Genomic DNA, 27,893 nt, shown 5'->3' with positions numbered 1-27,893 from the left:
TCATTTAACACTTTGACCAGAGCTGTTTCAGGGCTGTGATGAGGTCGGAAGCCAGACTGAAATTTATCAAGTTTCATAAGCACCTGAAGTACTCCTGTCTGGTCATTAGTGGCTTGAATTTTACAGATAAGTAAAGACTTTATAACTATAGTGATAGTCTGTCTGTTGGAATATAACTTTATTGTCATTGCAACAAAAGTGCAACAGAATTACTGTTAGCAACATAACTAAAAAAATTTCTGGATGGATTTTGATAAATTTTCAGGAAATCTCAGAAATGGAATAAAGAACAAGTGATTAGATTTTGGGGATTGATCCAGATCGCCACCTAGATCCAGGAATTCTTAAAGGATTCTTTACTATGGGGAGACTGGAAAAAAATCTGGGTATTAGAGCTTCTAACTAAAAATAATGGCAACAATCATTAGCAAAAAAAAAAAAAAAAAAAAAAAAGACAATGGCTTAGAGGATTTCTGCGCAGTTTGCAGATTCTGTCTAAAACTGTGGCCAGCAGCAAACTTGAAGAGTTGTGAATGAACACTGGACATACTGTAGAGTGTAGCTGGAAGTCACCATCAATGGCCACTGACTTGGAAAAACCTAGTTCTGCCAGCAGGAGCTGCACATATGATCATCATCAAGTAGATCCAAGTTTGTGCTTGGTCCAAGTATAAGCTTTACCGGTTTGGTTAGCTTTGGTCAACTGAACCACCTTTCACAGTTTAATGCTTTAAAATATACTGATTTTAATTGAAGAAAACACCTGGCATGTCAGAAATATTAATTTGGCAGCTATTAAACTAATGAACTGTTATTTATTTCCTGCCTATTTTACAATTAACCATAAGATTAAAAAAGACAGAGGACTGATTTTTGCTAACTTGAGTGGTGACCAACAACACAAACCATTCATGTATCACACACTGGGTTTGTTGTTTATCTCTCATTGTCTCTTGGCCAAAGATCTTCACTTGCAGCCTGCCTATAACTAACAAAGATTAGACAAATAAGACAATGCCGGTGAGCTGTATGGGCTGCTCTGATAACCCTTTTGTGTGCACGGCCACGGCTCTGGAAGGACATGCAGAATCCTGGTATAAGTGTGGTGTATGTTATACGTGAGATTACCTGTCAAAACAAGAGACAATATAATTATATCAAAATAACTTTGCTCATTTAAAATTCAAGAATAACACAAAGATTGAACCGACGGGATTCATTTTTAAATACTGACTGTCATTCAGTGTAAGACTGGTTTGAACCTTTGTCATATAGCAGTTTTACACCTCATTCTGTCCTATAATAAGATTTATTTTATACTGCATGTAGCAGTCATTAAACAGTTTTGTTCATACAGCTGATACACTAATTGAAAGTCTGGGTTTGCATTTTGATTCCCCTGCAAAAATGCTCCCTGAACACAATACTGAAAGCAATTAAACATGCAATTAAACATTACTTTATATTTAATTTGTGTAATTTAATAGTTATGTATGCAGGTTCCTCATTTATGGATAATAAGTTATTCTGGAGCAGTGGTATAGCATGGTTAAAAAGTATTTCTCAAGGTTTGTACTCCGTTAATAATTGTCCGATAATTGCTAATAAATGAACTACATGATGATTTACTAGAAAATAATTATTGTTTTTAAATCTTAAAAAACTGTGTGTTTGAGTTTTCTTACAGTCAGCACAGCAGCTTTACAATACCCCTGTACATCACTTCCAGATGTGTCAGTCTTCACTGGATCTTCATTTTTCACTCGACATGCTGTACACTCAGAAAATCCCCGAGCCCCTCTGTGAATGTGATACACATTAGTTGTGCAGCAGCGGGTAACGTTTTTCTACTTGTTTTCTCTGACAGCTTTCCTGTTCTAAACGTACCCTCAGCACTCATTCAACAAAAAATGCTTACGGCTATCCTGCAAACCGGGCCGCGCTCTGTAAGACCAAAATAACAGTTGTTTCAGCATCTTGGGAATTCCCTTTGCCAATGGAAACACAGCCTGGAGGCGGGGCAGGGATCCCCTCAAGGGAATCTGGTGAAGAGTGGTGTCACAATGGGCCACGGCCCTTTCAACCCACTGCTCTCGTTTCACCACTTTGAGATGAAGAGACATTACTTAAAGCATCACATTTTTTACTATGTTGCCTGCTAGCAGTATGCTCAGGAGCCTATAAATAGGCTAATTGCTAATTATCTGCAGTGATCTCACCAGAGCTGTGATTATGCTTTAGACTTGATGAGGGTCTTTGATACAAAGGAAATGAAATGCTGCTGTATACAAACATATTTAAATTCACCCTTTAATTTTAGTGAATCCTTTTGAACTAATGAATTGTACTGCAGTAAAGAAACAGAGAGTAAGTATAAAAAAAGGAAAAATGTAATGTTTTCAACTAAAGAATTATTAAGTTTCCTGCAGATGAACAAACATGATGATGTTGTAGCTCTGCAGATAGATTTTTCTAAAGTCCCCCCAGATAGCAGACATGTTTGGACCTAATTCAGGCAACTTTTTGCTTTTATGGCTCAATTATGGCAGTTGTGCTCCAAAAGTGGTCCAAATATGAGGTGTGGCCTGGACATAGATTACAGCAATTTCTTTGTTGGCTACAAAGTGGTCATGTGACTTGAGTTTTGGTAGCCACACTTACATGCAGTCATAAATCAAAGCCATATATTGGCCAAACAAAACTGCAGATGTGGGACAAACATTTTTTGCTGTCTTGGATAAGGACAGAAAACTTGTTTTTATAGAGGCTTTAACAGCGAGTATCAAGTACTATGTCATAACACTGTAAGCTGAGCTATAGCAGAGCTAGACGGTGGGGGCAGAGGGTGGGAAAGACTTTATCAGGGGGCCATATACTTTGAAAATAAATAATTGTGTTCCTCTCTCTAAGATGCACTCACATACACAGCTGTGATAACTTTCGTCACAGTAGAGAGACATGAGAAATAAAACATCTTTACATTAATAACCTGGATCAGAAAGTGGAAATGTTTACAACAAGTTCAAAAAGGTCCATAGAAAGGTAAGTCGGTTGATTTGACTGATGTCTAACCACAATGTCTTACATGGCTAGCTCCACATTGGGAGCTGTCAGGGCTCCTGACGCGTGCTGGAGTCTGTCTCAGCCTGATCTCTGTGCTTCCTCTTTACAAAGCAAGCTGGAAATATCTCCATTCACCCAGTCTTGTTCCCCTTATTGAAAATTAGCTTGGGCATTCAGGTCCTATGGTCCCATCAATGTTGATTAGAGCTGAAGATGATGAAAAAAAAAAAACAACTTTAACCTTACATGGGTTTGTATGAAATCATAAGAAGCAACCCCACAATCAGGAAACCTTTCCCCAAATTCTCATGAATGACATCTCTTATAAATACCAATTAAATTCTGCATTACAGATGAATACGTTGCTCCGTATCCTGGAGCCATTATGTTTTTGGGGGTTTGAAAATGGAAACCTCGAGGTAGAAGAGTTTTGGCCATTAAACAGAGGAAGGAGAGATCACTGGTTTCAGTTCTGGCCCCATGCCCTTGGCAGCGCCGCCATTGCTTAACCACTATAAGGCTAAATGGCTCTGTGGATAATCCTGGAACTCATAATTTACATGGGAACACTTTGAAGACTTAAGCACCCTTGCCCCCGAGGCAAAAGTTTGGAAATGTTCTTCCCAGCCTTTGCAGAACAACATAAACCAGAGCAGAAAGCAAATAGCAATGAGGGAATAAGTGAGGAGCTGAATGAACTGATAAAACATTTATCATGAGTTACAGCTACATGTGAAGACGTTGACAACTAGAGTCCACTCAAGTCTAAGATCCAACAAAGATAGTAACCCATTACACATTATAAACTAAGTAACCCTGCTGTCTACTCAATGTTTAACACCTCTTCTCCCAGAGAGATCCATATTCCCAGACCAACTATGAGGTATAATCCCTATAGCATGGCTGGGTCTATATTGTTGCGCATGTATAGAAATGCCCGACAACCCGGTCTGGGTCTCAGTCTGCTTGCACATTAACTTTGGTGCAGCTCGACTTAAATGTAAGTACAGTAAAGATTTAATTGGTATTTGATTCTTGGATTTTGAGCTGACTATGTTTAAACACAAAAGCTATGTTACTAGTTACAGTTTGGTAAAGGATTGACTTCTTAGGATTATTTTCTTACCCAATTAAAAATAGATTTTTTTTATTTTGTATAAATAAAGGTAACATTAATGAGTTTAATGCATGTACATTTTACAGGCTGTACATTTTACAATCAGAAATATTTATCAGAAAATCTACTTTTAATTTAAGCTTCAGCAGCAGATGTCTCCATTTTTTGTCTCCCCTCATATTCCTTCATATTCCTTAAAGCTGCTAAGGAATATCTTGATGCAGTTTTTTATTTGTTTGTTATCCTTTTTTGTGCTCTTTTTTGTATTTAAGAGTATATTTATAAGACAGTGTCAGTGTTGTTGTGCATGGTACTGTATGAACAGGAGATAAATATGTGCCTGCCCAGTTCTCTTTGACACTTCCATAAGCTGTGAATGTGATTACAGAAGCAATATCCTATGGTGTCAGTTGTGTGCACAAAGGAGCAGTATGTGTTTACTTGTTCCAGCCTGATGGCAGTGTTAAGCTCCCTCTAGGCTGGAGTGTTTATCTTGCTGGTGTTTAGTCTTTGGTCTTTGGACAGCACCCAGAGCGAGGCCATGCTGCCCGTGGAGCTCTGCTCAGGCTAACTCCTGATAGTTGACCTCTTTTAAAGGCCTGGCTGGCTGTCTAACTCTCCCTCTGAGCGCAGAGCTACAGTCATCCAGCACTCTGAAATGTCTCTGCCACTCTGCAGGCTTTTTGTTTGTTGCCTGTGTTTGTGCATTTGAAGTGCACAACCTTGAAATTCTGGTCAGACGCAGAAACAAGACTGATTTATTCAGCCCAGAGAATAGGAATTCGTTACGATGTCAGCCTGAAGCAAGCAGTTTGACGTCAAAACGCTCTCTCTGGCTATTCTGTCTCATTCCCTCTCTCTCAGACTCACAGCTACATATAAACTGTGATGCACTTAGCAGTTTTGTGGTTGTGACTTGTGTTTATTCATCATGAGCATTTAAGCAACAAGTGAACCAGATGCACCAGATGGTCAGTTAGCTAAAGGGCAAGAAAGCCTCGTAAAGCTTTATTGTCATTAATTCCCTCCAATTTGTTATTCTCCTGTTGGTTTTATGTATTCAAGATGTATGACTGGTTCACTGGTAACATGTTAGTAATGCTAAATTTAAATTGAAGGTAGTTTATGATGTTAACATTTTATATATCAGTCATAACACAGACAACTGTGGTACTTTATTTATTTAAACAGCTGCAGATGGTTACAGGTTTTATCATTTGCCTTGCTGATTCTACCATTTAGGATTTTGAAAGTGAAAATTTTGGTTGTAGCTCCTTAAATCAGTGTGAATAAGGTCAACAGAGCTTGTTCTAATATACTAGAAGTATGACTTCTAATTGTCTGACAATTCACAGCTCTAGTATATCAACATTAGATCAAATGTTTTTCGCCACTGTCCTTTAGGACCTAAAGATGCAGCTATTTAGACTTTCCACTAGGAGTCAGAAGCCACACAGTTTCTAGCCCATTTTAGACATAGAAATTGAGAGTTGAATTGAGAGTTGAATGCGCCCTTAGAGTTGGCCACTCTAAGGGCGCATTCACACAAGCCTTTTTGATACGAATCCTAGTTTGTTCGCCTCGAAAGTCCGCTTTGTTTGGGGTGATATAAATTCTAATTCGGATCTGATTCAAATGAAACTCCATGGACAAGTGGACCAAATACAGGAAGCGGACTACAAAGTAAAATGCATTGTGGGTTCAGTGCTAGGCATTGTGGGTAAACACAACCATGAGAAATGGCTCATGGTCAGATGGGGAAGAACACATTGAAAGACAAGATCTGACAGAAATATGCTCAACACAAGACTGTTAGGATCTGCTGCAGCCCCTAATTTCCCAGTTTTGAGATCAGCTAATGCATCCATCCGTCCGTCTCTCCGTCCGTCCATCCATCCATCCATTCGTCCAGCCGTCCGTCCATCCATTCGTCCAGCCGTCCGTCCAGCCGTCCATCAATCCATACATCCATCCATCCATCCATAAATAATAAACTCTCGATGAGGTGGTGGAGTTGGTCCCAAGGAGGTGAAGGATGGAAACTCATCCTGGACAGATTTTGGTAAAGATGATAGATGAAGACTTTTCCTCCTCATCAGTCAATGGGTCATGCATGTACTTTTGGGTCAATGTCATGTTGTTTTTTCACAGGAGTTGGACGGGCTCTGATCGGCCTGATGTCTGCTTTTGTGGCGATGGTAGTAAAGTGCAACAGGTACAAAAGGGCTTGATGCGAAGAAAAGTGTCCACACCCATCAGGTGCTAAAGCAGCTCTATGATTCATTAGTAAAATTAATATGATTCTCTTAGATTTTAGAGAGGGTTTGAGTCAGATGCAGTGTGATAGTAAGTCTGGCCCCAAGTTTTTCTGTCAGTTAAAGGTTAAAGGATTTTCTTGAGGCATTGATTACCCCCCCTAAAGAACCCCTAAAAACTAATCTTTGTTCATCAAGATTACATTTTAATAAGTTTTCGATAAATAAAGAAAATATCCCCCCCTCATTAAAATAGCATAGAGTTTTTTGCCTCATGAAGTATGCATGGGTCTATAAATGTGCAAATTCTCTCTCTCTTTATCGGCGTGTCTTTATCGGTGTGTCTGGCCTGCAGCTGCTCACACTCATGTCTGCTCAAACATTGTAAAACATTGTAAAATAATGAAGTAATTTACATATTTTAAACCAAAATCAGTTCAAAGGAATTTCAGAGGAAGTGAATCATAGTGTTAAATACTATCAAAACAGCCAATAATCCTTGATGTCAAGGGCAAGCTCGCAGAGCTGCCACACCAAGTGTAGACAACCCAATTCTAACAAATATTTGGTGTAAACTGACCTTTAGCTGGGCAAATGTCCAGTGAATTCACCAGCTGCCTGATATTTGCTTTCAAACTGTTTACCTTAAAAACGCCAGTAATGCCAGAGAAACACTGATAAAACGTATAATGTATATGATTTTAAATAAAAATGTCCCTGTGTAAATGTCCACATTTTTGTATGACAGACAGATTTCAGCGTTGTGCACACAACCAAAAACTCTTCACCAACCGTCTCCATGGTGATAATTTCTGTCCTAAAAGCAGCAGATGTAACGACTGAAGTTAAACAGCCAACATTGATGAAGAAACTCTGATAAAACTGATGATCTGGATAAAAGCAGCTTTTTCCTTATATCATTGAAGTGTGAGTGTTTTTGTGCATCAGTGGTTAAAGTCCTACAGCAGCATCACCCAAAGAAAACACCTGCTGATAAAATACATCATTGGCTGCTTGTTTCACAAGTTTCTCTTGTAATAATCAGTTCAGTATTGCATAAAATCTCAGCCTTAAAAAAGGTCTCATCTGTGCCCCCCTTATTCTGGTCAGTGCCCCTCCATCAGACCTTTTCTAGACCCGCCCCTGCGTAGATGAAGTATAAACCCCGTCCACCACCAGCCATCTGCTGTGTTAGAGAAGGTCCTGCCAACAACAACACTTTGGGGTAAATATGTGACCGTATGAACCATGAACCTCTAGTTTTCTCCTTCTCAGCTGAACCGTAAACACGCATCGTAAACTTATCAAGTAATAACTTGACAAGGCCTCCGTTTTTTTTTATTTGGGTGACAGCTCCACGCTTCCATATTGATCCCACCCTGTCTTACTGTCAGATATTAATGCCTTTTCTGACTATTTTTACAAGCCAGAATGTAAATGAGCTGATATAAACAGAAAGTCCAGTACATATGACTGGTGTTCATGGCATCATCTTTCAAATGCCTGTTTTTCTCAGAAAACAAAATATTTTGTATTTTATTCAGCCATTTTTTCCTTGTACATGTTGAATGTACTCCTCAGGGTGAGTTGCTTTATTTTGAGTAAAGTCAACCAACACTTGTGTGCATATATTTCACTGTGAAGATCTCACTGAGCCAAAGTTCATGGAAGAACCTCAGGAGGATTTTGTAGTGTTTAAGAAACTGTGAACAACTCCTTTAATAACTCTTGCTTCTAAACAAACAAACTTTCTGCAACTTCTAATTTCCCCCGTGCCTGTCTACACATCGTGTGCTGAGCTGGTAAATTACAGCCCAGCAAGTTCGTGCTAACAAGCTCTGAACCGTATGTGCAGGATGGATTTACTTCCTCCTCCTCGTCCCATCCTGCCTGTGTTTTCTATAGTTTAGTCTGTAATTACTTGATGACAAGCTTTCGTCTGGGTTCATGTTGCACTCTGTAGGGTCATTACAAATATCTACAGAGTTCTATTAGTGGTTCATTAGGCACTACGCTGGACCGGAAAAGCGTGGGCTTATTTCAAAGACAGGAAGACTCCTCGGCAGACTCTAATTAGCAAGTAGAATTAAGCAAGTTTCTGGTTTCCTGGTCAGGTGGAAGATGTCTGGCCTCTGCAGCAATTAGCACTGTACTTTGATTTGTTTTTTTCCATACTTTGTCACAAAAAGGTGATGTAGTAGGAGATAAAGTGGTTTTGTGTGGGGCATGTATGCATTTTGTGAAGAGGTGCCATTTTTCTGCAACCAGCTGCAAAGAACAACTTTGTGTCTGTATCTTTGACTAAAATGTCCCAGAATGATTAAGTTAAACAGTTTTTCCATAATTCAAAACATACTCAGCCAAGCTGTTAAATAAAAATTTTCATAGGTCATTATGAGTGTAGTTTTAATTTAACATGCAGAAAATTTGTTAAGCAAATAAGAAATATTTTAATAACTTAAACAATGCCATATCATTATTACCAGCCTCAGTAAGTTTTATGATATTGTTTCAGTGTTTCCACTCAACCTCAATTACTTACTTGAAACGTAACATAATTAAATCTGTGTAAAAAATATGCAAGTTAAATATTTTGCACAATGTTAGTCTTTTGTTAGTGAGACTAAAGTGTTTTTCAGGTAAACAAAATTAATATTTTTTGAACAATGAGGGTCAAACTGCAGCAAGACACTGCAATGTATGGAGTGAAATTGGCATTGTAAAACTCTGGTTTTTGTAACACTAGTATTGAGATGTCATTGCATTTCAATGCATCTAAATTTGATATTTGATCTCTCATATCATCCGTTTATATAGAGAAGTTTACCAGCTTCAGTCAGAGAAAATTCCAGTCTGTCTGCATTACAGAGAAACCTGAAAACTAATGTGCTTGTTTCTGCTCAAACTGTCAGAAACAGACTCCATGAGGGTGGCATGCGAACACCAGGATTGGCAGATTGGCAGATTGGCCATTGGCGCTCTGTACTTTTCACAGATGAGAGCAGGTTCACACTGACCACATGTGACAGACGTGAAAAAGTCTGGAGAAATGTGGAGAGCGTGCTGCCTGCAGCATCCTCCAGCATGACTGGTTTGGCAGTGGGTCACTGATGGGGGGGCATATCTTTGCCTTTGGAGGGCCACACAGAGAGGTCCCCTCTCTGCTATTAGATCCTCAGTCCTCAGAATACTGGCCATGTTTAAATGAGAGTTTTAATTCCCCTTTAATTTAGAATAAAAATTAAATAACGTAAACAACTAATTCCGAATGAAAATGACCGTTCCGAATTATACATAAATCCCAAGTAAATGGATTTATTCTGGTTTATTCCTCGATCATGTATACGTTAATTCTGCTATAAATTAATTCCGGCTGTTCTGAGCATGCTTGTTCCCTTGTCCTGTCGCGATGATGGTACGATACTGTCATGGCCCATGCTCATTCCCACTCCCTGCTTCCTGCTGACCATATTTGGATCTCCAATCATCACAGCTATTAGGACGACGCAGCTGGAGGATATCAAGTCATCATTCTCATCGCCATATAAACCTCACCCGGACCTCCAGTCATCGCTGGATTATACTACTCATCGTGGTAACCAGTCGTGCACATGATCTATATCGTATTGTATCTGAACCGACCTAACTTGTACCCTCTCTTCCAAGAACCGTACCTGAACCTCGTCCACACCACGGAGAATCCTGTCTGCCCGCTCCAGCCCGTCCTTCCAGCAAACCCTGCATACTGCACAGCACAATTCTAATAAAGTGTCTCTGATCATTCTCCGAGCGCTCCTCTCTTTGGATCCATACACCCAATCCATGACAGATACTTTATCTCCCTTCTCCTCCTGACCAAAGTGAAGTAGTATGCTGGTGTCGAGCTGCTGCTTCAAAGCTATAATCACAATAAAAGCAAAAATGGTTCTTACTATGTGGTCTTCCATGTTGTAGTAGGAACTGGAGTTTGTTTTCTTCCAGTAGACTTTAATACATCTCCCTGTCTTCTCAGAACCCTTACCAACCCCCAGATCTTAAGCAGAATTAAATTAAGTTGATTAAATGTGTTTTCCAAGTAAACCTCAGTTCGGAATTACTATTTCCATGTAAATGTGAAGGAACATACTTTAATTCAGAATGATTTAATTCTGATTAATTAATTCTGAAATAAAAAAAAACCTCAGCTCATATGGTGCTGCAGTGGGACCTGGGTTCCTTCTGATACATGACAATGCTCAGCTCATGTGGCTGGAGTGTGTCAGCAGTTCCTGCATGACGAAGGCATTGATGGTATAGACTGGCCAACCCGTTCACCAGGCTTATTCCAATCTGGCACATCATGTCTGGTTCCATCCACTGGTACCATGTCGCACTACAGACTGTCCAGGGGTTGACTGATCAGGGCAATCCAGGTCCGGGAGGAGATCCCACAGAAAGGAGCATGCCCAGACATTGTAGGGAGTGCATACAGGCACAATTGTTCCCCCGCCCCCCCCTAAGTTCTGGCTTACTGGCTCTGAACACAGAGAAACCACATGAGGAGGATTGCGGTCCAATGCCTCCTTCAAGTGCCTTCATGTTTTGTCCTGCTACAGTGATTCATCAGATGTAATCAGGAGAGAGTGGGTTTATTAAAATGAAAACACGTTTTCTATCTGGCACTTAAGAAGGAAGGAAAAAAACCAACATTTCTGTTTGTGCATTAAAGCCGATGCAGATGGGCAGAAAATTGTGATTTTTGGATGGGGAAGCTGCTTCCAGAAGACATTTTTTTAAATTTTTTAAACTAAATGTGGTTTTATCCGGGTGGATATAAGTTTTGAGGCAAGACAGCAAATGTAAAACATTTATTTTTATGATTGTTTTACAAGAGTGCAACATAAATCGGGCCTTCTTCTGCCTCTGCTTCGGTGAATCTTGGTCATAGCGAGATGTAACTTCCAGCTGTGGAATCTGTGAGATGTGAGCTTTCAGTAGAGGAGTCATTTGTTCGTGTTCATGGGGAGACATCATCTGTGTTTACATATTTTTCCGACTTTGGGTACCTGGTCTTTTAATATTTGTTGTCTTAACTGTGTTTGGTGGACATAGAAAGGGTTTGGCTGAGCTGGTAGCTGAGATTCTGGACTTTCTGTGGATACCACACATGTCTATAGTTACATTTACAGACCTGAGGTTACACCTGGAAACGAGATATTAACCCCTTAACTCCCGTTAGCGGAGGCTGCAGTTGCAGTCAAGCTAAGAATGAAAGGTTAGAGAATTTATAGGCCAGAAATCTGGATAATGAAGTACTAAAGGTGCATGGATGGAAGTTATTGTGCATATTGTGAATATTTCTCTCTCCTCACCATCTAGAAGCTGTGAGATTCTCATCCTGCTTTCTGTCTGTTCGCCTGATGCTGATATTCATCACATATTGTTCCTTCTGTGTTTAGAAAGAAGCAGCTTCACAGCTTTAAATCCATCCTGCTGACTTTTTACCTTTTAGTTAGTAAATCCTGAAAATTTGGCATACATATTTGATTTTATATATATTAAAAATATATATATTTAACTGCTGCTGTTTAAAGAGAAAACTGCTGCTAAACCTGTTTATGTGTTTACTGCAGGGGTCTGCAGCCTTCCAATCCAAAGAGCCATTTTTCCCTCAGCCAGCTAAATAAAACTCCTTTGATGTTACACGACCTTTTAAAAAAGACAACTTATAATTTTTAATAAATTTCTACTATAGGATTTTTTTTTTTTTTGACGAAGAAGAAGAACCACGCCTCTATTTCTATTTTTAGGTTTTAAAATAAAGAAAAACATAAAACTTTGCAAAAACAGGATAGACAGATTTTCTTCTGTGGGATGTTGATATTTGTGGAAAATTGTGTTAACATAATGTCCATGGATAGTATATGTGTATGTATATGTATAAACAGTATTTAAGAAAAATACAAGCTATTGTGCAACTCTGTGCTGTGTCTATTTGTGCGACCTTGCTGGCGTGATGCATTCCAGTAAAAAGGTCCTTGTTTGTGGCCACACACATGTCACCATGGCAATTAGCATGTCAGAGTGTGCATGAGTGACAGCTGCCACAGCTGGGATGCAAACAGCCATGAGCAGTGCTGGTGGGTGAGCCTTAGGTGTTGGAGACAACCAAAACAATCAGTGGGTATCTCTCATACATGTGATCATGTCATGCAGAGTTAATGATGTACCTTGTATTTACTCATCATTGCAGGTAATAAAAATGTCAACACCCTAACAGGCAACATTTTATTTTTATGATAAGTCAGCTCAGTTATACAGGACAGATTGGTATAGATTCTGTAATCACAAAGAGCAAATTATTCAGTAGCGATTTGGTATGACTTTTGCCTTTACCTCATTGTAGAAACAATATGGTTTGCTTCATTGTTTATTACAGATTTCAGGCATATACCGTGGAAGTAGGTCAATGCCTGAATGTGCTTTATTTAAAATGCTATAGGAGCATGTTGTCCTATTAGCAGAAAATATTCAGCTGTATATGTTGAACACATTAAAAAAAATGCAACTATAAAGCAATGGCACCTTACATGTTAAAAAATATAGTAATATTCAGTGTTTTACATTATATAAATATTTTTTCAGGAATATAAGCTTATTTATTTGAAATGAAGTAGAAAAGGAAGCATACATTTTGCAGTAATTTAATTGTTAATTCCACATGTTGATGGAAAACTCTGTATATTGCAAACCTTTAGACATGTCTGCAAAAATAACTGGTGAGAAAAAGACACCTAAAATCTTGATGGGACACAGCATATGATGCTTGACATGTTATAAGCGTAATCAGTGGCTTCTTCCCGAACTAGTTAGCCAGTTATCTCACGTTAGATTCGAGTTGGCTCAGTTAGCTCTTAGCTACATGCAGTTGGAGTTTGATAGACAGTCATCCACCCCCACGCTCATAGCCCCCCTCTCAGCTCCGCCACTTTGCCCATTTTTGTATTTTCCGGAAGCGACGGCAGGCGTGACGCTGCTAAGATGGTGATGGTAGGACCGCCCAATGAGCTTCACTTTTGCTTTTCAGAAACCTACGGGTGACATCACAGAGGCTCCGTCCATCTTTTATATACAGTCTATGGTCTGACCACAATGACTTGTGTGGCTAGCTCCATATTGGTAGCTGCCAAGGCTGCTGATAGTGTGGTTGGAGTCTGTCTCAGCCTGACATGTGTTCTTCCTCTTTACAAACAAATCAGAAATATCTCCCTCCTCTTGATTCTTATATCTTCTTATATCAAATAAGACTGGTTGCAGGTTATTTTTTCTCAATATTTTCATGCCATAGCTTACTTTTACATCAACAACCAGCTGTTTCCTGTTTGGATGTAGCTCTAGCTTAGTCAGCGCTAAGTAACCTGGATACTGAGGTACTCTTTAAGCATTTTTTTAGTTTATTTTCAGCTCCAATGTGAAAATCTTGCCAAACTGAGTTGCTTTGTAGTCCCTAAAAACACTTCCTGAAAACTAAATATAACTTGGTTTCCCCAAAAATCTTCCAACTAATCTAGTGCTAGATTAGCATTGCTATGTAGCGTTATGCTAACATCAGGTATAGCCCTACATAACATCAGCAGTTGTACTTGCCTAAAGACAAAGTCTCTTCAAAAAATGCGCAGCCAAATGTCAATATTTTATAGGATGGCTAATGAGAAGCCTAGTTGGTGTAGTGATGCTGGTGATTCATGTGTGTCTGGACAGATATTTCTGTCCTCCTTCTCCAGTGACCTGTCGATGAGCTGATGTGGTACCAGAGGTGTCCATTCAGATTTCAGAGGGAGCCGGGGTGGGGCTGACCCCCTCTGAAATTCTCTAGCTCCACCCTTGGATGCAGCACACCAAAATGCTCATGGTATCAGTGAGTGAGAGCAGGTGGGGTCTGTTTGTCATGAACTCAGATAAATTATAGTTATCTGACTAACTGTTCATTTACATGCAATGTATGTAAATCTATAAATAATTTAACACTATTATGAAAAATAGTATGATACTGTTGTAAATCCTTTGTAATTTCGTAGCATTATAGACTTTTTATTTTGCTACATATGAAATGGCTGTGTTTTATGATTGTATATATATTTTTCACTATAAAAATCAAGTCTTTTTATGGAAAAACAAGCCATTACGTATCAGTCTAAAAACATTACAACAGACTAAAGACAGAGGTGGATTGGAGCTACCTAACTTCAATCTCTTTTTCTTAGCTAAAAAGCTGCAGTATATCTCCAAATGGCTTAAACCCAGCGGTCTGGATGAACCATGGTTAGATATAGAACGAGCATTGTGTGAGGATGTGTTTATCTCTGACCTGCCATTCATCAGCTCAACCATCAAAACACATAAGCATTTTAAAAGCATCAATATCAGTTCCTCCTTAGTGGCTTGGTGGGGATTTCTAAAAATAACCAAATCCTCACTTTTTCCATGTAAGTTTACACCCCTCTGGAACAACCCTGACATCCTACAAAACAAAAAGCTTATCAATTTTACTCAATGGAAAAATAAAGGAATAAAACAGAACATATAATAGAAAATGGAAACTTCTTTTCATTTAATATCCTCACTTCACAATATGGAATCAGCAGCACATTTTTTTTAGAATATCACCAGCTTAAATCTATTATATGTAAAAAATATACCATTAATCAATTAAACTTACAGCTACCTATTAGGGTGGCAGAATTCATGAATCTCAATGCCCCAAAGCTATTATCAAAAACATATAGACTATTATCTAAACTAGAAGACTCAATCTGTCTTCCAACTTCAAAATGGGAGGGTGACTTATCCAGTAACTTTAATAAAGATGAATGGTCACAAATATGTTTAAACACCTTTAAAATGACTAAGAATTCAAATATTCAAATAATACAATTCAAATAATACAATTCAAAATTCTGCATAGAACTCATTATACTGGACAAAGGATGTTCAGGATGGGTCTGTCACAATCAAACATCTGCCCACACTGCAATGAAAACACACCAGACAACTATCTCCATGCCTTGTGATCCTGCACACCTGTCCGCAGGTTCTGGCTTCAGGTATGTGCGGACATGTCAACATGGTTTAAATGTAATATCCCTGCAAGCCCTGCACTGTGTCTGCTAGGTGACTTGGGTGACATTAATATGGCAATTAACTCTGCACACATGATACGTACAGCATTATGCATCGCAAAGAAAACTATGCTTGTGAACTGGAAAACCAAAAATAATCAGTGTATTCAGCAGTTTAGGAATCTCTTAGTTGACCACATCAGCAGTGAGACAATGTCTGTCTCCTCAAAGAACCATTTAGCCAAATCTCATTCCCTCTGGTCCCCTGTGCTTAGCGCCATCACTTAGTGTAGGTGGAGCACTGTGACTTAGTCGTTTTGGGGGTTGTTAAATGGCCGGGAGTAACTGGTGGTTGCAGGTTCTTTGTGGTTTCCCATGGTGCAGGACCGGGTTGCTCTGCGGTGGGGGCGGCTCTGGGCCGGCCCTGTCGGGGGTTGTGGGGGCCAGCGGTTGGTGTCACCTTGTGGTGGGGGGTGAGGCCACTGGTGGTGCCTGGGTTGGTGGGCGTCGGTCCTGGGCTGGATCTGGGGATCGTCATTCTCTGGTCCGCTGGGGACGTCTCACACAGGGCATGGTGGGAGGGAGGGGTGGCTGGGGAGTGAGATTGGGAGGTTTGTATGCTGTGTGTGTGTTTATACTGTGTGGGCGTGGGCTGTCCTCTGGTCTGCCTGGGGTGTCCCCCATGGGGCATGGTGGTTGTCTGGGGGGGGGGCTGGTTCACCTGGGCGTGGTGCGGGCCCTCTGCCCTTGGAGGTTGGGGGCTGCCTCTGGGCTCCTGGGGCCCTGGGCCCTTCACTTGGGCTGCCCTGGGTGTCCGGTCCCTGGCGGGGCTGGTGGCTGCCGATCTTGGCCCACTGGGACCTGTGCCCCAAGACCACAGGGGGCTGTTGCTGGGGCTCCCCTCTGCTGCCCTTCGAGTGGGGCTGGAGTCGTCTTCGGGGTGGGATAGCTTGGGTTAGTGCTCCGGGGCTGCTGCTGAGGGCCTGGGTCTCTGGGCTGCCCTGGTCTGCCTCTGACCTCCGTAGAGGTGTGGTCACATTTGCACGATCTCACTCACCACTCTTCATCAACTGATCACATCCTTATTCCTCATGCTCTGCATGCTGACACAGTCACTGAGTTATGCCAGTGGGTTTGTATACTAAGAGATTCTTCTTCATTTTTTTTTTTTCTTGTTCTGAGTTAGTATCTGGTCGCATGTTGTGCTACTTTCATGATTAGTCTTTTTGATTTGGATATTATTTAAACTCTTAATGACTAGCAGCTCTGTTTTTTGTAAAAGCTGTAGGGAATTTTCTGGTGTGTTCATGGTCCAGGTGTAACAGTTTGTTGTCTGGTGATGGTGTGGATTAAAGGGTCGTTTTCCTTCTGTCTGTGGTGTTTTTGTGTCTCCTTTCTTCTTTCCTTTTTGCTTCTTTTTACTAATTCCATCTTTTTCTGTCCCCTCCGGTCAGGTCCAGCAAGATTGCATAGATTCTGTGATTCAAAGTAAATAAATAAATAAAGTAATCACATGATCAAGAAGGAGCCTTACCCATAGGCCTCCCCTTGGCAGAGCAAATTTGTTCAGCACGATACAGCAACCAGATTATCATTTTGCTGCTATGGATGCTGGACAGGACAAGTTAAAAAAAAAAAAAAAAAAATCAAGTCTATCAAGCTTTGCTATAGCATCTGATTTATCTGTCCATTTCAGCTCAAAAACTGTGAAACATCATCACAACAATAATCAATCACTAAAAACCAACATAAACCTTTAAATGATACAACATAAAGCCTTTGGATGCTTTTTTTAATCATAATTTTTTTTAAAATGATGTTTTTTTTTCAATATTTTTTAGACAAGGTGTTATACTCTTAAAATAAATTCACTTAGTGTGATCAAGGCAGTAACATCTGACGTTTGTCCTTGGCCATCTCAGTCCTTAACCACTTGTTGTGGAGACAACTACAACCTGGTCAACAGCCTGTATTTTATGACCCGTTGAAATGGCTCTGGCGTCTGGCTGAGATCACATGTGACTGATGGCAGGTGGCAGTGAGGTGGGCTGCCTTCTCCCCCTCAACCAACACTTCCACAATCCGAGCCCTTCATACTGTCACCTCCACCGCAGCAGGCAGGACGGGGATGTACTGGCACAGGAGCGTTCTAGTCACTGGCTCTCCCTGTCACACGACTAAAAATATAGCATACTCACACACAAACACACACAGAGACCTGTCTCTAGGATTGTTTCCCCTTGGTGCCGTCCATGAGGTGGGCACATTAACAATGGCAGGCACGCTCCAGCTGGCCTGAGGAGATGGCTGTTGGGAAATCAAAGATGAAATCAGCTTCCTGACTATGTAGCAGTCTTCATTCAAACATACACCAGATGGATTTTAATGAAAGTATCCACAACTTGGCAGCCTAAACCGAATGAAGACTTCAACCCAGTGAACCATCTATGTTACAGACTCATCCCTTGTCTTTGATGCCTGCAGGATGAGTGGAATTGGGGTGTAATCTAAATAATTTCCTTCGCAGTCAGTTAACATGTCATTAACCTGCACCTTCATTCAACACACCACTACCAGACTTTCCTTTTTGGTTTCCTTTAAAATCTGTTTAATGAGTCAGCTGTTTGCACTCACCTGTCATGTATCTTGTAAGACCAGTCAACATTTTTCTCATGTGGGGTTTGCATTTCTGCATAGGGGCTTTTACATGTTTTAGTACTGTGTGTGGGGGAGAGTGAAACCTAGTTTGTTTTCTGATGCTTGAATTTACAGATATCCCCTTATTGTTCGCATTGCAGTGAAAGTGACACAGAGCAAGACACAAACATAACACTACTGCTTTGGAAAGAGTACAGCAATATGGCTGTTGTGTCACTTCTAATAAGCACAAAACCACATGAAGTGAGCCAGAGGATGAGCCCATGTACTTTACTTTTACCAAAACCATTTTCTATGTCATTCTAGTGCTGTAAAATCCCACACAATAAGCTTAAGTTAGTGGGGAGGACATGAAAATGTTTGTCTGTGTGCTATTTCTGCTCAGTACTGTAAGATTACATTGAAAACACAACAGAAAACAACTTCAAGCCAAATGTAAATCCTACAAAGTTCACTGAAATACAGTTCCTTCCATAGTCACATCTCTGAAATTATTTTCACCCTTTCAGCCCTGTACTTATTTTTTAGTTTAAAGTTTAATGAGTATATCTCTACAATCACAAGGTTTCTTTGAATACTTTTTGGGTCATAGTAAAGGGAACACTTGAGAGATTTGTTAAGATGTGTAAACATTAGTTTTTATAACTGGTGAAGAATAAATAAAGATGGCATAAAAGAACACAAATAAAAAACAGTTCAAACTTGTCCTAAAGGAAACAAACCCTTTCAGGATGAATATGAATATCCTTTGAAATGATGCAGCTGCAGCTCCAAACTTCTGTCAAATCATAGTACAATATGTGAACATTATCTCTCCGAAGGCTAACTCTGATATAGTAAAGCAGAACCAAATTAGAGAGGTTTTAATACTGACAGCTGAGGCAAGGCTTCCAAAACGGCCATTTTGGCACTGTTGTGACCTTACATTTTATTTGTGGAAGCAGGTGATATGGAAAAATAGTTGAAAGGTAACAAAAGAGCTCCAGATGCCAGCTTGATGTATAATAAAAAAGATGGTTTCATTACAAAAAGCGACTTCTTAAACCGATCTGCATCTCTGTGAGGTCTCTGAGGCCAAATTGTAGAAAACCCACTGAATATACGTTTGAGGAACTCTTATATATCCCTCGAACTAAGAACATTCCTGAACACATCTGGATCCAGTCCTAATGCCTCTAACACTCTGTATATGATAACATATCACAATACACTCTAAGGTTTGTGTGCTTCTCCCACTTAGGTTTTGCTGAGTCTGCTATAGCAAATGGCAGTCTGCTTACAGCTGAAATGAAGTATAATCCAGTCTATTGTCATTTTAATTCATTCTAATTATGAAATGCTGAAAATAAGACACTTCGGCACAGTTTTGGCACGTTTTAGGTCTCTTTTTTGGTACTTTAAGTGATATCAGATCGTAGATTCTGAGTACTACAGAACATCTCATTCAGTTTCCCTGTTTGATTAATTGTTATGTGAAATTATGCAAAAAATAACAACCAAAAGAATGACATACTGAAATTGAGAAAAGCATTGTAGAAGAAGTTGACCAGACCACCAAGCGCCTTGGTGAAAATCTGACTGGATAGTTTGTGGAAAGCTGCACTGGTGAGAGTTGTTCTTCTGTGTACCTCTACTTTATCTAAAGTATGGTATGCTAGCAACACCAAAAGAAAGACCAAAGCAATACTCTTCAAGTCTTCAAGTGTTATCTGGGTTAAAAACCTAATGTAGAAAGAAGAAAAGAAGCTGGACACTTTCCAAACCAAATGCCGGCAAAAGATCTTCAGTATATGATGGCAACAACGAAACCAACAACAGAATTCTAGAAATAGCTGAAACAAAGCAGATCCGTAATGAAGTCAGGAGAACAAGATGGACCTGAATCGGCCACATACTGAGGAAGGATCCAAACAGTAACTGTGCTGTTGTCCTGGGATGGTCAGCAGAAGGTAGAAGAAGAAGGCTGCCCTAACTAGCAGTTAAAAACAAGACCATCATAATAAGACTGATAATGATTATAACAATAAAAATATTACTGGTAATTATTATAATGAAAAAATGACTGTATCTGTGACCTTAGATCTATAATTGAAAGTGTAGTAATGGTATGTATTTGAAGCATTCTGGGCCGATGAGGGAAAATATGTCAAACAGGTTGAATTGGACGTCTGTCTTGAAATGCATAATAGTGCCAGTAGATTTAGCAGAATAAATACACTTCAGTGGAATTTATTTAAAGATCTTCTTTTCTGAATAGTGACCTGGTAATTACTTTGTGCTTTTGAGTCTTGACGGGCCTCTCAAGGCTTTAACTGAGGGTCCAACACTCAGACTGAAAAATGCATTCAGACCTCACCAAGGACCTTGAGAGACTGTCAGAAATAGCTGTTTCTTAAGACATGCAGAGTCCAGTCCGCTGTGAAGAGCCTCGCAATGTCAGGTGCTTCATTTAGACGCCGCCGGCGGCCTTGCCTCTAGATCTGTCAGGTCACAAACACTTCACAGCATGTCAAGTGTCAGCTGAAGTACCGTTGCTATTCTGAGTTCCACATCTTTTCTAGGGAATCATAACTTATTATCATCTCTGCTTAGAAAAAAAAGGTGTGAAAGTGAGTGTGTTATGGAGTAAAAAGGAGAGCAAAAAGTGAGGAAAAATTGTGTTGGTGACCCAAACGTGTTCTAACAAGATGGAGTCTGATTTCCACAAGAGAATTAAAGATATTCTCTAATCAGGCAAACAACTCTACTCCGAAATGAACTATTAATCATATCTTTTATTTTGGCAAACCACTCACAAAGTCTGCCAAGCCTGCCCCCTGACACCCCTCCTGTTCCCCTCAGTCAGTTTTCCTATCAGACAAGCATATGGAAGAGGCCCTACATTTTAAAATTGAGCAGTAAGAAGGCAGAGTTGGCCAGAGAGTGAGCTTAAATAATTAGACCCACATCCTCAGGACTGTCATACCACAGTCCACTCTATGAGTTTCATCTGCAAGCTAGAATATCTATCTTAAGCCATTGGTATCAGGCGTCCAGTGAGTGGGACATGACAGATACTTGTGTATTTTACGTACTCTACCTTCCAAGTACCTACACAAGTTATGCGCTATTGCAGAGCTAAAATTCCTGAGCTTTTAATTCCATGCTACAGTCATAACTGTACATTCAGTAAACACTTATTTCAGAGCAAAGGCATTTACATACTCTACTCCAGCAGATGATACTACAGAAGAAACCCGGTCCTGCTATGGGTCCAGTAAACATAGTCTTTCATCCATAAAACACCTGTTATAGGGAAGAATAGCAGGACTTTAAGGGGTTAAACCGTATTCTTTAAATTTCCTCTTCTGCTTGTATGGTTGATGTGTGCTGCATGTGTGCTTCTGTTCACAGTGTTTGCCGCTCCCTGGTCATGGATTTGTTTTGGACAAGTACAAGTGTGACTGCAAGAAAGGGTTCTACCATCCCAACAGACTAGCTGTCAATGGCTTCACAAGTAAGTCATTATACCTGTTTTCAACAAGGTGCTACTGCTGGTTAAGAGCCGGTAGTTACAAACAGCAACAAGACCACCATGAAAGCATCATGTTACTCTAAGGGGCTCTTCTCATACATGTTTCAACTAGTGTCCTGATTGTTTTGTTTAGTATCACAGGACTTTTAATCTATATGCATCATTCTGTTTCAACATTTTCCCCTGAAAACTGTTAATATCAACAATCTAGTTTTTAAATTGTGTTTTAATCAGAGGTTTTGTTTCCAAATGCATTTTTCTGGATTCACTCAAAACACCTTTCCAATATCAGCCTTTTCCTCTCTTCCACTAATCAGGTGAAAGTCATCCAAGCGTTAACTTTGTCCAGATTTGGAGCACCGTTGTTCTTTATTCATGCATCCAGTTTTCATACAGCTGTTGATGATGCTGCAGCTTTATAACAGTTACAAAGAGAAATGGGCATGTCACCAGTTCTTTCTTTTAGAATACATTTTAAAGGTTTTATATCCCATTTTTTAAGCCTGACGTGGCTAATCCCATGCCTATTTATATGACACTTTTAACTATTAATGAACAAGCTCAGTGTCTGAGATCACCCAGCCTTTCTAATAATTCATAAATCACAACTTGCCACTAAAGGTGAGGCTGTTTGGGCCGTTGATCTCACTGCCTAATGATCATTTTAACATTTTTATCTCTTGATAAAACTCTTTTTATGCTAAATTCCTGTTGGAAACTGCTGATATTTTAGTCCTTATTGATCACCTGTATCATCTGTAAAGCACTTTGTAATTTCAAAAAGTGCTAAAAAAAACTACAAGTACAAGTTGTATTAGTATTATTATAAAAGTAAGCTGGTGACACTAAAGCACCTAAAAAAGTGGGACACTTGGATTATAAATTCAGTTGAAAACAATAATTGTTAACGCTGTAGTCAGGGGTGTTCCACATTCTGCAGGTTTTTGTTGTTTCCCTGCTCCAACACACCTAATTCAAAGCAAATGTATCAAACAGCTTCTTTTTAACTCCTTCACAATGATCCATTCATTTCAGTCAGGTTTTTTATTTTTGATTTGAAGACTTAATCTGTCATTTATTGTTTTAGGAAACTGACTTTAAGTGTGGTGTCAATAAAAAAAAAGTAGTGCTGAGCAAAGATGAAAAATTTTAATCGTCATTATTTGCATGGTTTTTTTAGATTAAGCACATTGTTATGCGCATAATTCAAAAATGAATTATGTAAATAAAAGTTCTGTAACTCTTAGTTTGCAAACACAAATCAGCTGCTTTCTAACAGTTTTAGTCCCTTTACACAGCAGCAGTTGAAATATTTCTTTTAAATATCAACTTAAACACTAATGTAATAAAATCAAATATATGACAAAGAAGAATGAAAATTTCAGGATGTATTTCTTAATAAATAACATGACAACAAGATGAATGTCGAAGCTGTGTGAAGCTGCCATCTCAGGTGGCAACTGATCTTTTCGACTGATTTTAAACACCCGATTATCACTTGCAGCACCAGCTGACATTTTCATGACTTCCTGAACATCACAGCTGTTTTAATTCAATTTTATTTAAATTAACTAACTTCTTCTATAATTAATCACTTGTTTTTTCAATTAACAACTGTTTTCACAGCTCTATTTTTAACAAATTTGCATTTTTCTTAATAAGTTTCTGTTTCTAACTGGCGGATTGCTTTTGAGCCTCACAGCAAGAAGGTCGCTGGTTCGAGCCTTGGCTGGGGGGAGGTTTGAATCTGGGGGTGGTAGTGGCCTTTCTGTGTGGAGTTCTCTCCGGCTTCCTCCCACCTTCCAAAGACATGCATGTTAGGTTAATTGGTTATTCTAAATTCTCCCTTAGAGTGGGTGTGAATGGTTGTTTATCTCTCTGTGTTGGCCCCGCGATGGACTGGTGACCTGTCCAGGGTGTACCTGCCTCTCACCTGTTGCTGGGATAGGCTGCAGCTTACCTGTGACTGAAATTACCTTAATGGAAGAAGCGGTCAGGGTTAGGGATTTTTAGGTTCCCAACGTTTCTTCCTGGAAAAATCTGATGCTGCTGAAACATTCTGCATGATTATTTGCAGAAATTCACTCTATATCTGGTGAATCCAAGCAGTTTCTTAATTTATTGGGAAATCTTTGGTTTAGTTTTTAGCTTTTGTTTTTTGTTTTTTAACTTCATGACAAGCTATTTGCATGAACAAATTTTCCCTGTCTGAAAATTGAAGCTGCCTCTCTACTTCCGGAGGCTTCACTGGTTAAATATGGGAAAAATCTCTTCAGTGATAGCTACTTTCTCCACTTTATTCTGTCTGCTGTGAGTAAAAAAATATTTTGCAAACACAGCCTCAGTAGTTTACTCCTGTCCTCTGTCACTCTCTCTACCGTACATCTTTTTAGTCCACATCCACTGCTGCCTCATCCCACTCAAATTTCATCCGGCATGCTTTTCAGTTTCTGTCTCACCTCACTCGTTTCTCATCATCTTATTGCATATTATTTTCTACTTTACTTTCTTTGCTTTGAACTGCATATCTGTGCCGTCTGCTTTGGCCCTCTTACGTTGTGCCGTGAGTGAACACAAACTCGTTCATGTGTTCGAGTCTGCATGAAAGCTCAATAATTGTCTTTTATAGCACAATAAAGAGGAGAAGCAAGCCTGTTAGTGAGGTATAGTGCTGCAGTGTGGCCCATCATGGGGCCAGTAACAAGCCTGCTAATCCACAAAGGGATATACTTGACACTCTTTTGCACTGGAAACCAGTGTGAGCTACTGTCCTGGGTCTCCCAGTCACATCCCCCTCTGGATCTTGCATATAGATATAATAGCAATGTTTTTGTATCTCAGCATCTGCTGACTGTCACTCACATGTAGCAGCAACAAACCAGTGAGAATGGTTTGTTGCTGTATGTTGGAGTGACTCATCGCTATGGAGATAAATAGTCCTTTTGAAGGGATCAATGATGTGCATAGCTTTGAAAAATAGGCCAGTTTCTTTTAAAGGCAAAATCCCTGCAAATCTCTGAGACAATAGCTGTTACCCATAAAGCCTCTATAAAAGCTCCATAAGTCCAAAATGTGTTATCTATCCAGCCATATGGGCATCTCTCAGGGGGTTTCTATACAAACCAATTACCAGCCCAGTCTTTTTGTCCCTAGGCTTTGTTTATTTTCTACCTTAGTTTACCTTGGGAAAATGTTTTTGTTTCTCTCTATAGCCTGCATTTTTTAAGCATTTGCTGTTATGGTCATCAACCATGTCCACATTTTTGCTGTCCAAGCATGTCTGGTTTTTGCACTCAAAAGTTTTCCTTTTACAGTGTTTTCTACCTCAATGGCAGAAGAAATTCCTGAACAGGTTTATGTTAGAAATGAAGAAGCCATTCAGATGAGAGGTGAAACGATTTCAAGAACCAATAAAAAGAATTCCTTTTACCTTTTTTCCATCTCTTAGGTTTATCATGACCCGACTGACTGAGAATCCACACGAACATACAGCAAGCATCAGCTATCGAAGCGTAGACACAGCCACCATAAAACATCCATGGTTAGAATGGGATTAAATTAGGTGTTTTGGGAGCATGGACACGCCTCCACCACACCTGCAATCACCTGCTGAGCCGTCTTATAACTGCTACACCTACTCAACACTGTACTCAACACCACCCTCCCTGTCTCTGTCCTCATTCATCCTCCCTCATCCATTTATTCTCCCCTGTTCTCACATCCATCCAATCCATCCACCCATCCATCCATCCATCCATCCATCCATCCATCCATCCATCCATCCATCCATCCATCCATCCATCCTCATCTCTTACCTAACACACATGCATGTCCCCCTGTGTCATCCATCCTTCCATCATCGTCTTCATCTTTTGTACCATTTCAACTTTTTCTCCTCTCTTTTCATGTCATTATTTGTTTGATGTTTTCCAGGAAACCATCTTGGGGGTGGTAGTAAGTCAGCTTGGGTCAGTTGACATCCTTAGACAGAACCCCCTACACCGAGTCTCCAACTTCCCACCTTGGAACACAAGACATCCCAGATGAACCAATCAGGGAACTTTCAGATCTTTCCATAATGTTATAAATTAAACAGTAAACCCACATTGTTGATGCGTGCTCCTAGCTGGTAAAAACTTTTAGTTAGAGATTTGTGTGTTGTTCCATCTTCTAATTCCTCCAACCTGCAAATGCAGATGTCCAAATCAAATGTGATGCAACAGTTGTTCTGTTACCTTTTCATAATATTTTCATAGATGACTCACTGCTCCTTGATATCCCAAAGAAAAGAAGGCAGCTTCTCTACTCACAAGAAAAAGAAAAACAGACTTCTCGGGTCAAAGTGGAGTTTCTGTGACTATTTCATCGTTTATATTCACATGTTCCTCGTTGATGATGGGTTGGTTACATGGATAACTGTACTGAAGAGCAAAAATAAGAATCTCTATGGTGGGCTGAGTATTTTATTTATTTATTTTGGTTACATAAAGCAAGAAAACAAACAAGGCACAATTAAAATCTCATTCATTACAAATCTTCAGCTTTGTGTTGAGCAAAAACAAACTAGATAAGAATGACAGCTGATAAGGTTGTTGGTCAACCAGTAACAGAAAAATTACTGGGTCAATAAGAGAAATTTTGTTCATCAATTTTTTTAACAGAGATGGACAGAAAGGGAAAAACTGTAGAGAGCGGTCCCAATGCAGACGAGGGGTCTTCCAGCAACTGCCTGCCATGCCAGCAGGGCTGTGCCTACTGTAAGGACGACACCCCCTGTGTGGCACATGAGGATGGAGCTCTGCGCTTGGCTGTGCTCTCTTTCCAGTGCCTCTGCATGCTGATCGTCTTCATTAGCATGGTGCTAATTTACCACTTTCGAAGGAATAAGGTAAGCTCTTATCATGCACTCCCTTTCCGTATGTTGGTTGTGTTTTACAAAGTTTTATCCCATTATTAGGGCTAATATTATGTCATAGACACCTAAAAGTGAAAGTTTATTAAATACATTTAATACAGACCACCATGCAACACTGTTACCACAAAGAACCAGGAGTTTAATCTCTTTTCATGATAAGTTAAAGTTTGGAAAGTTATCAGTGGGTAAGTGAGAGCCACAGTAATTAATGTCACATCAGCTACGTGTTTGATGTTTTCTGGGCCATATGGCCATCAAAGCGTTGGAAAAAATAAACTAGTAAACCCATGTGTGAGTGGTCACAATAAAGCTTTGAAATCCTTTCAAACAACTTGGACTCTTCAGATCAACTGAAAATCATCACCTTGGATGTTGACTATTGTGAAAATTAGATCACAAAAACATATTTACTCAGATTTTTTTACATTAGGCTGCTTCATCGCTCAAATTCAAAACCTTGTTTTTAATTCAAATTTATCCAATCTATCTTTAATGGGACATGCAGCAGTGAGAGATGTTAATGTTGGCACCTGGCAGACAACACTGTGCCTGTCAAAGTTAATAACTTTCCCAAACTTGTGTGCTGGATATATTCATAGCAAAGTGTCAAGCCTCTTTAGTTTGAGGGGTGCGATGCTGTGCTAACAATGTAGGGAGCCATAAGTCAAACAAAGACAGTGGACAGTGTGGAGTCAGTAGATATACAGTGTGTCTCATTTATCGTCATGTCAGCAAAAGCTTTGTGCTGAGTTACAGAACAGCTGCTCAATTTAAATAAGGAGTTGATGTAGCAGTTTGCTCTTAACAACCGCAGTCAAACCACACGTTGCTTCCACCAATGAAGCCGATGACGGTCTGTCATCATTTCAGCACCGCTGCATGCCAGAAGTTTCCTTCAAAACTCCTGACTTTCTCTCTGAAGAAATTAAAATCTGTTTACCGTGTCGTAGCACAGGAGCTCATCCAGGATGTATTTTTTCTCTTTTTATGTTTATTTTAAGCAAGATAAACATCACTCATCTGGCGAAGAGAAATAAGGCTTCTGTTTCCTTTTGTATGCACTTTTAAATGGGCTGCACAGCCGTCTTCTGCTCCCTGAAAGCCCCCTCAAGCATCTTGACGAAATGCTGCTAAATATCTTACACAAGAGGTTCACAGAAAGCGCCTGAAATGGTGGACCCATCTATAAAAAAAGACTGGAGGGAGGAGCTTTCACTTTACTTTGTTCTTTTTCACGCAACAAAGAAGAAGGAGGAAAAAAAGCCCTTAAACC

At 39.8% G+C, this 27,893-nt stretch overlaps 1 protein-coding gene across 1 annotated transcript in view; it reads left to right on the top strand.

Moving 5' to 3' along the window:
- Positions 1-27,893, top strand: part of gpr158a (G protein-coupled receptor 158a) — a 102,540-nt gene that overhangs the window by 32,486 nt on the left and 42,161 nt on the right. Inside the window, exons 3-4 of the mRNA XM_041968525.1 lie at positions 21,585-21,687; positions 26,367-26,593. Of these exons, the coding sequence (XP_041824459.1) occupies positions 21,585-21,687; positions 26,367-26,593 (330 nt within the window). The remainder of the gene's footprint in view (positions 1-21,584; positions 21,688-26,366; positions 26,594-27,893) is intronic.

This window comes from Melanotaenia boesemani, chromosome 18 (genome assembly GCF_017639745.1).
Source record: "Melanotaenia boesemani isolate fMelBoe1 chromosome 18, fMelBoe1.pri, whole genome shotgun sequence".
In the NCBI taxonomy this organism is placed as follows: domain Eukaryota; kingdom Metazoa; phylum Chordata; class Actinopteri; order Atheriniformes; family Melanotaeniidae; genus Melanotaenia; species Melanotaenia boesemani.
Note: the sequence above shows the minus strand (reverse complement) of the source record. Positions and strands in the feature narration are given on the sequence as shown.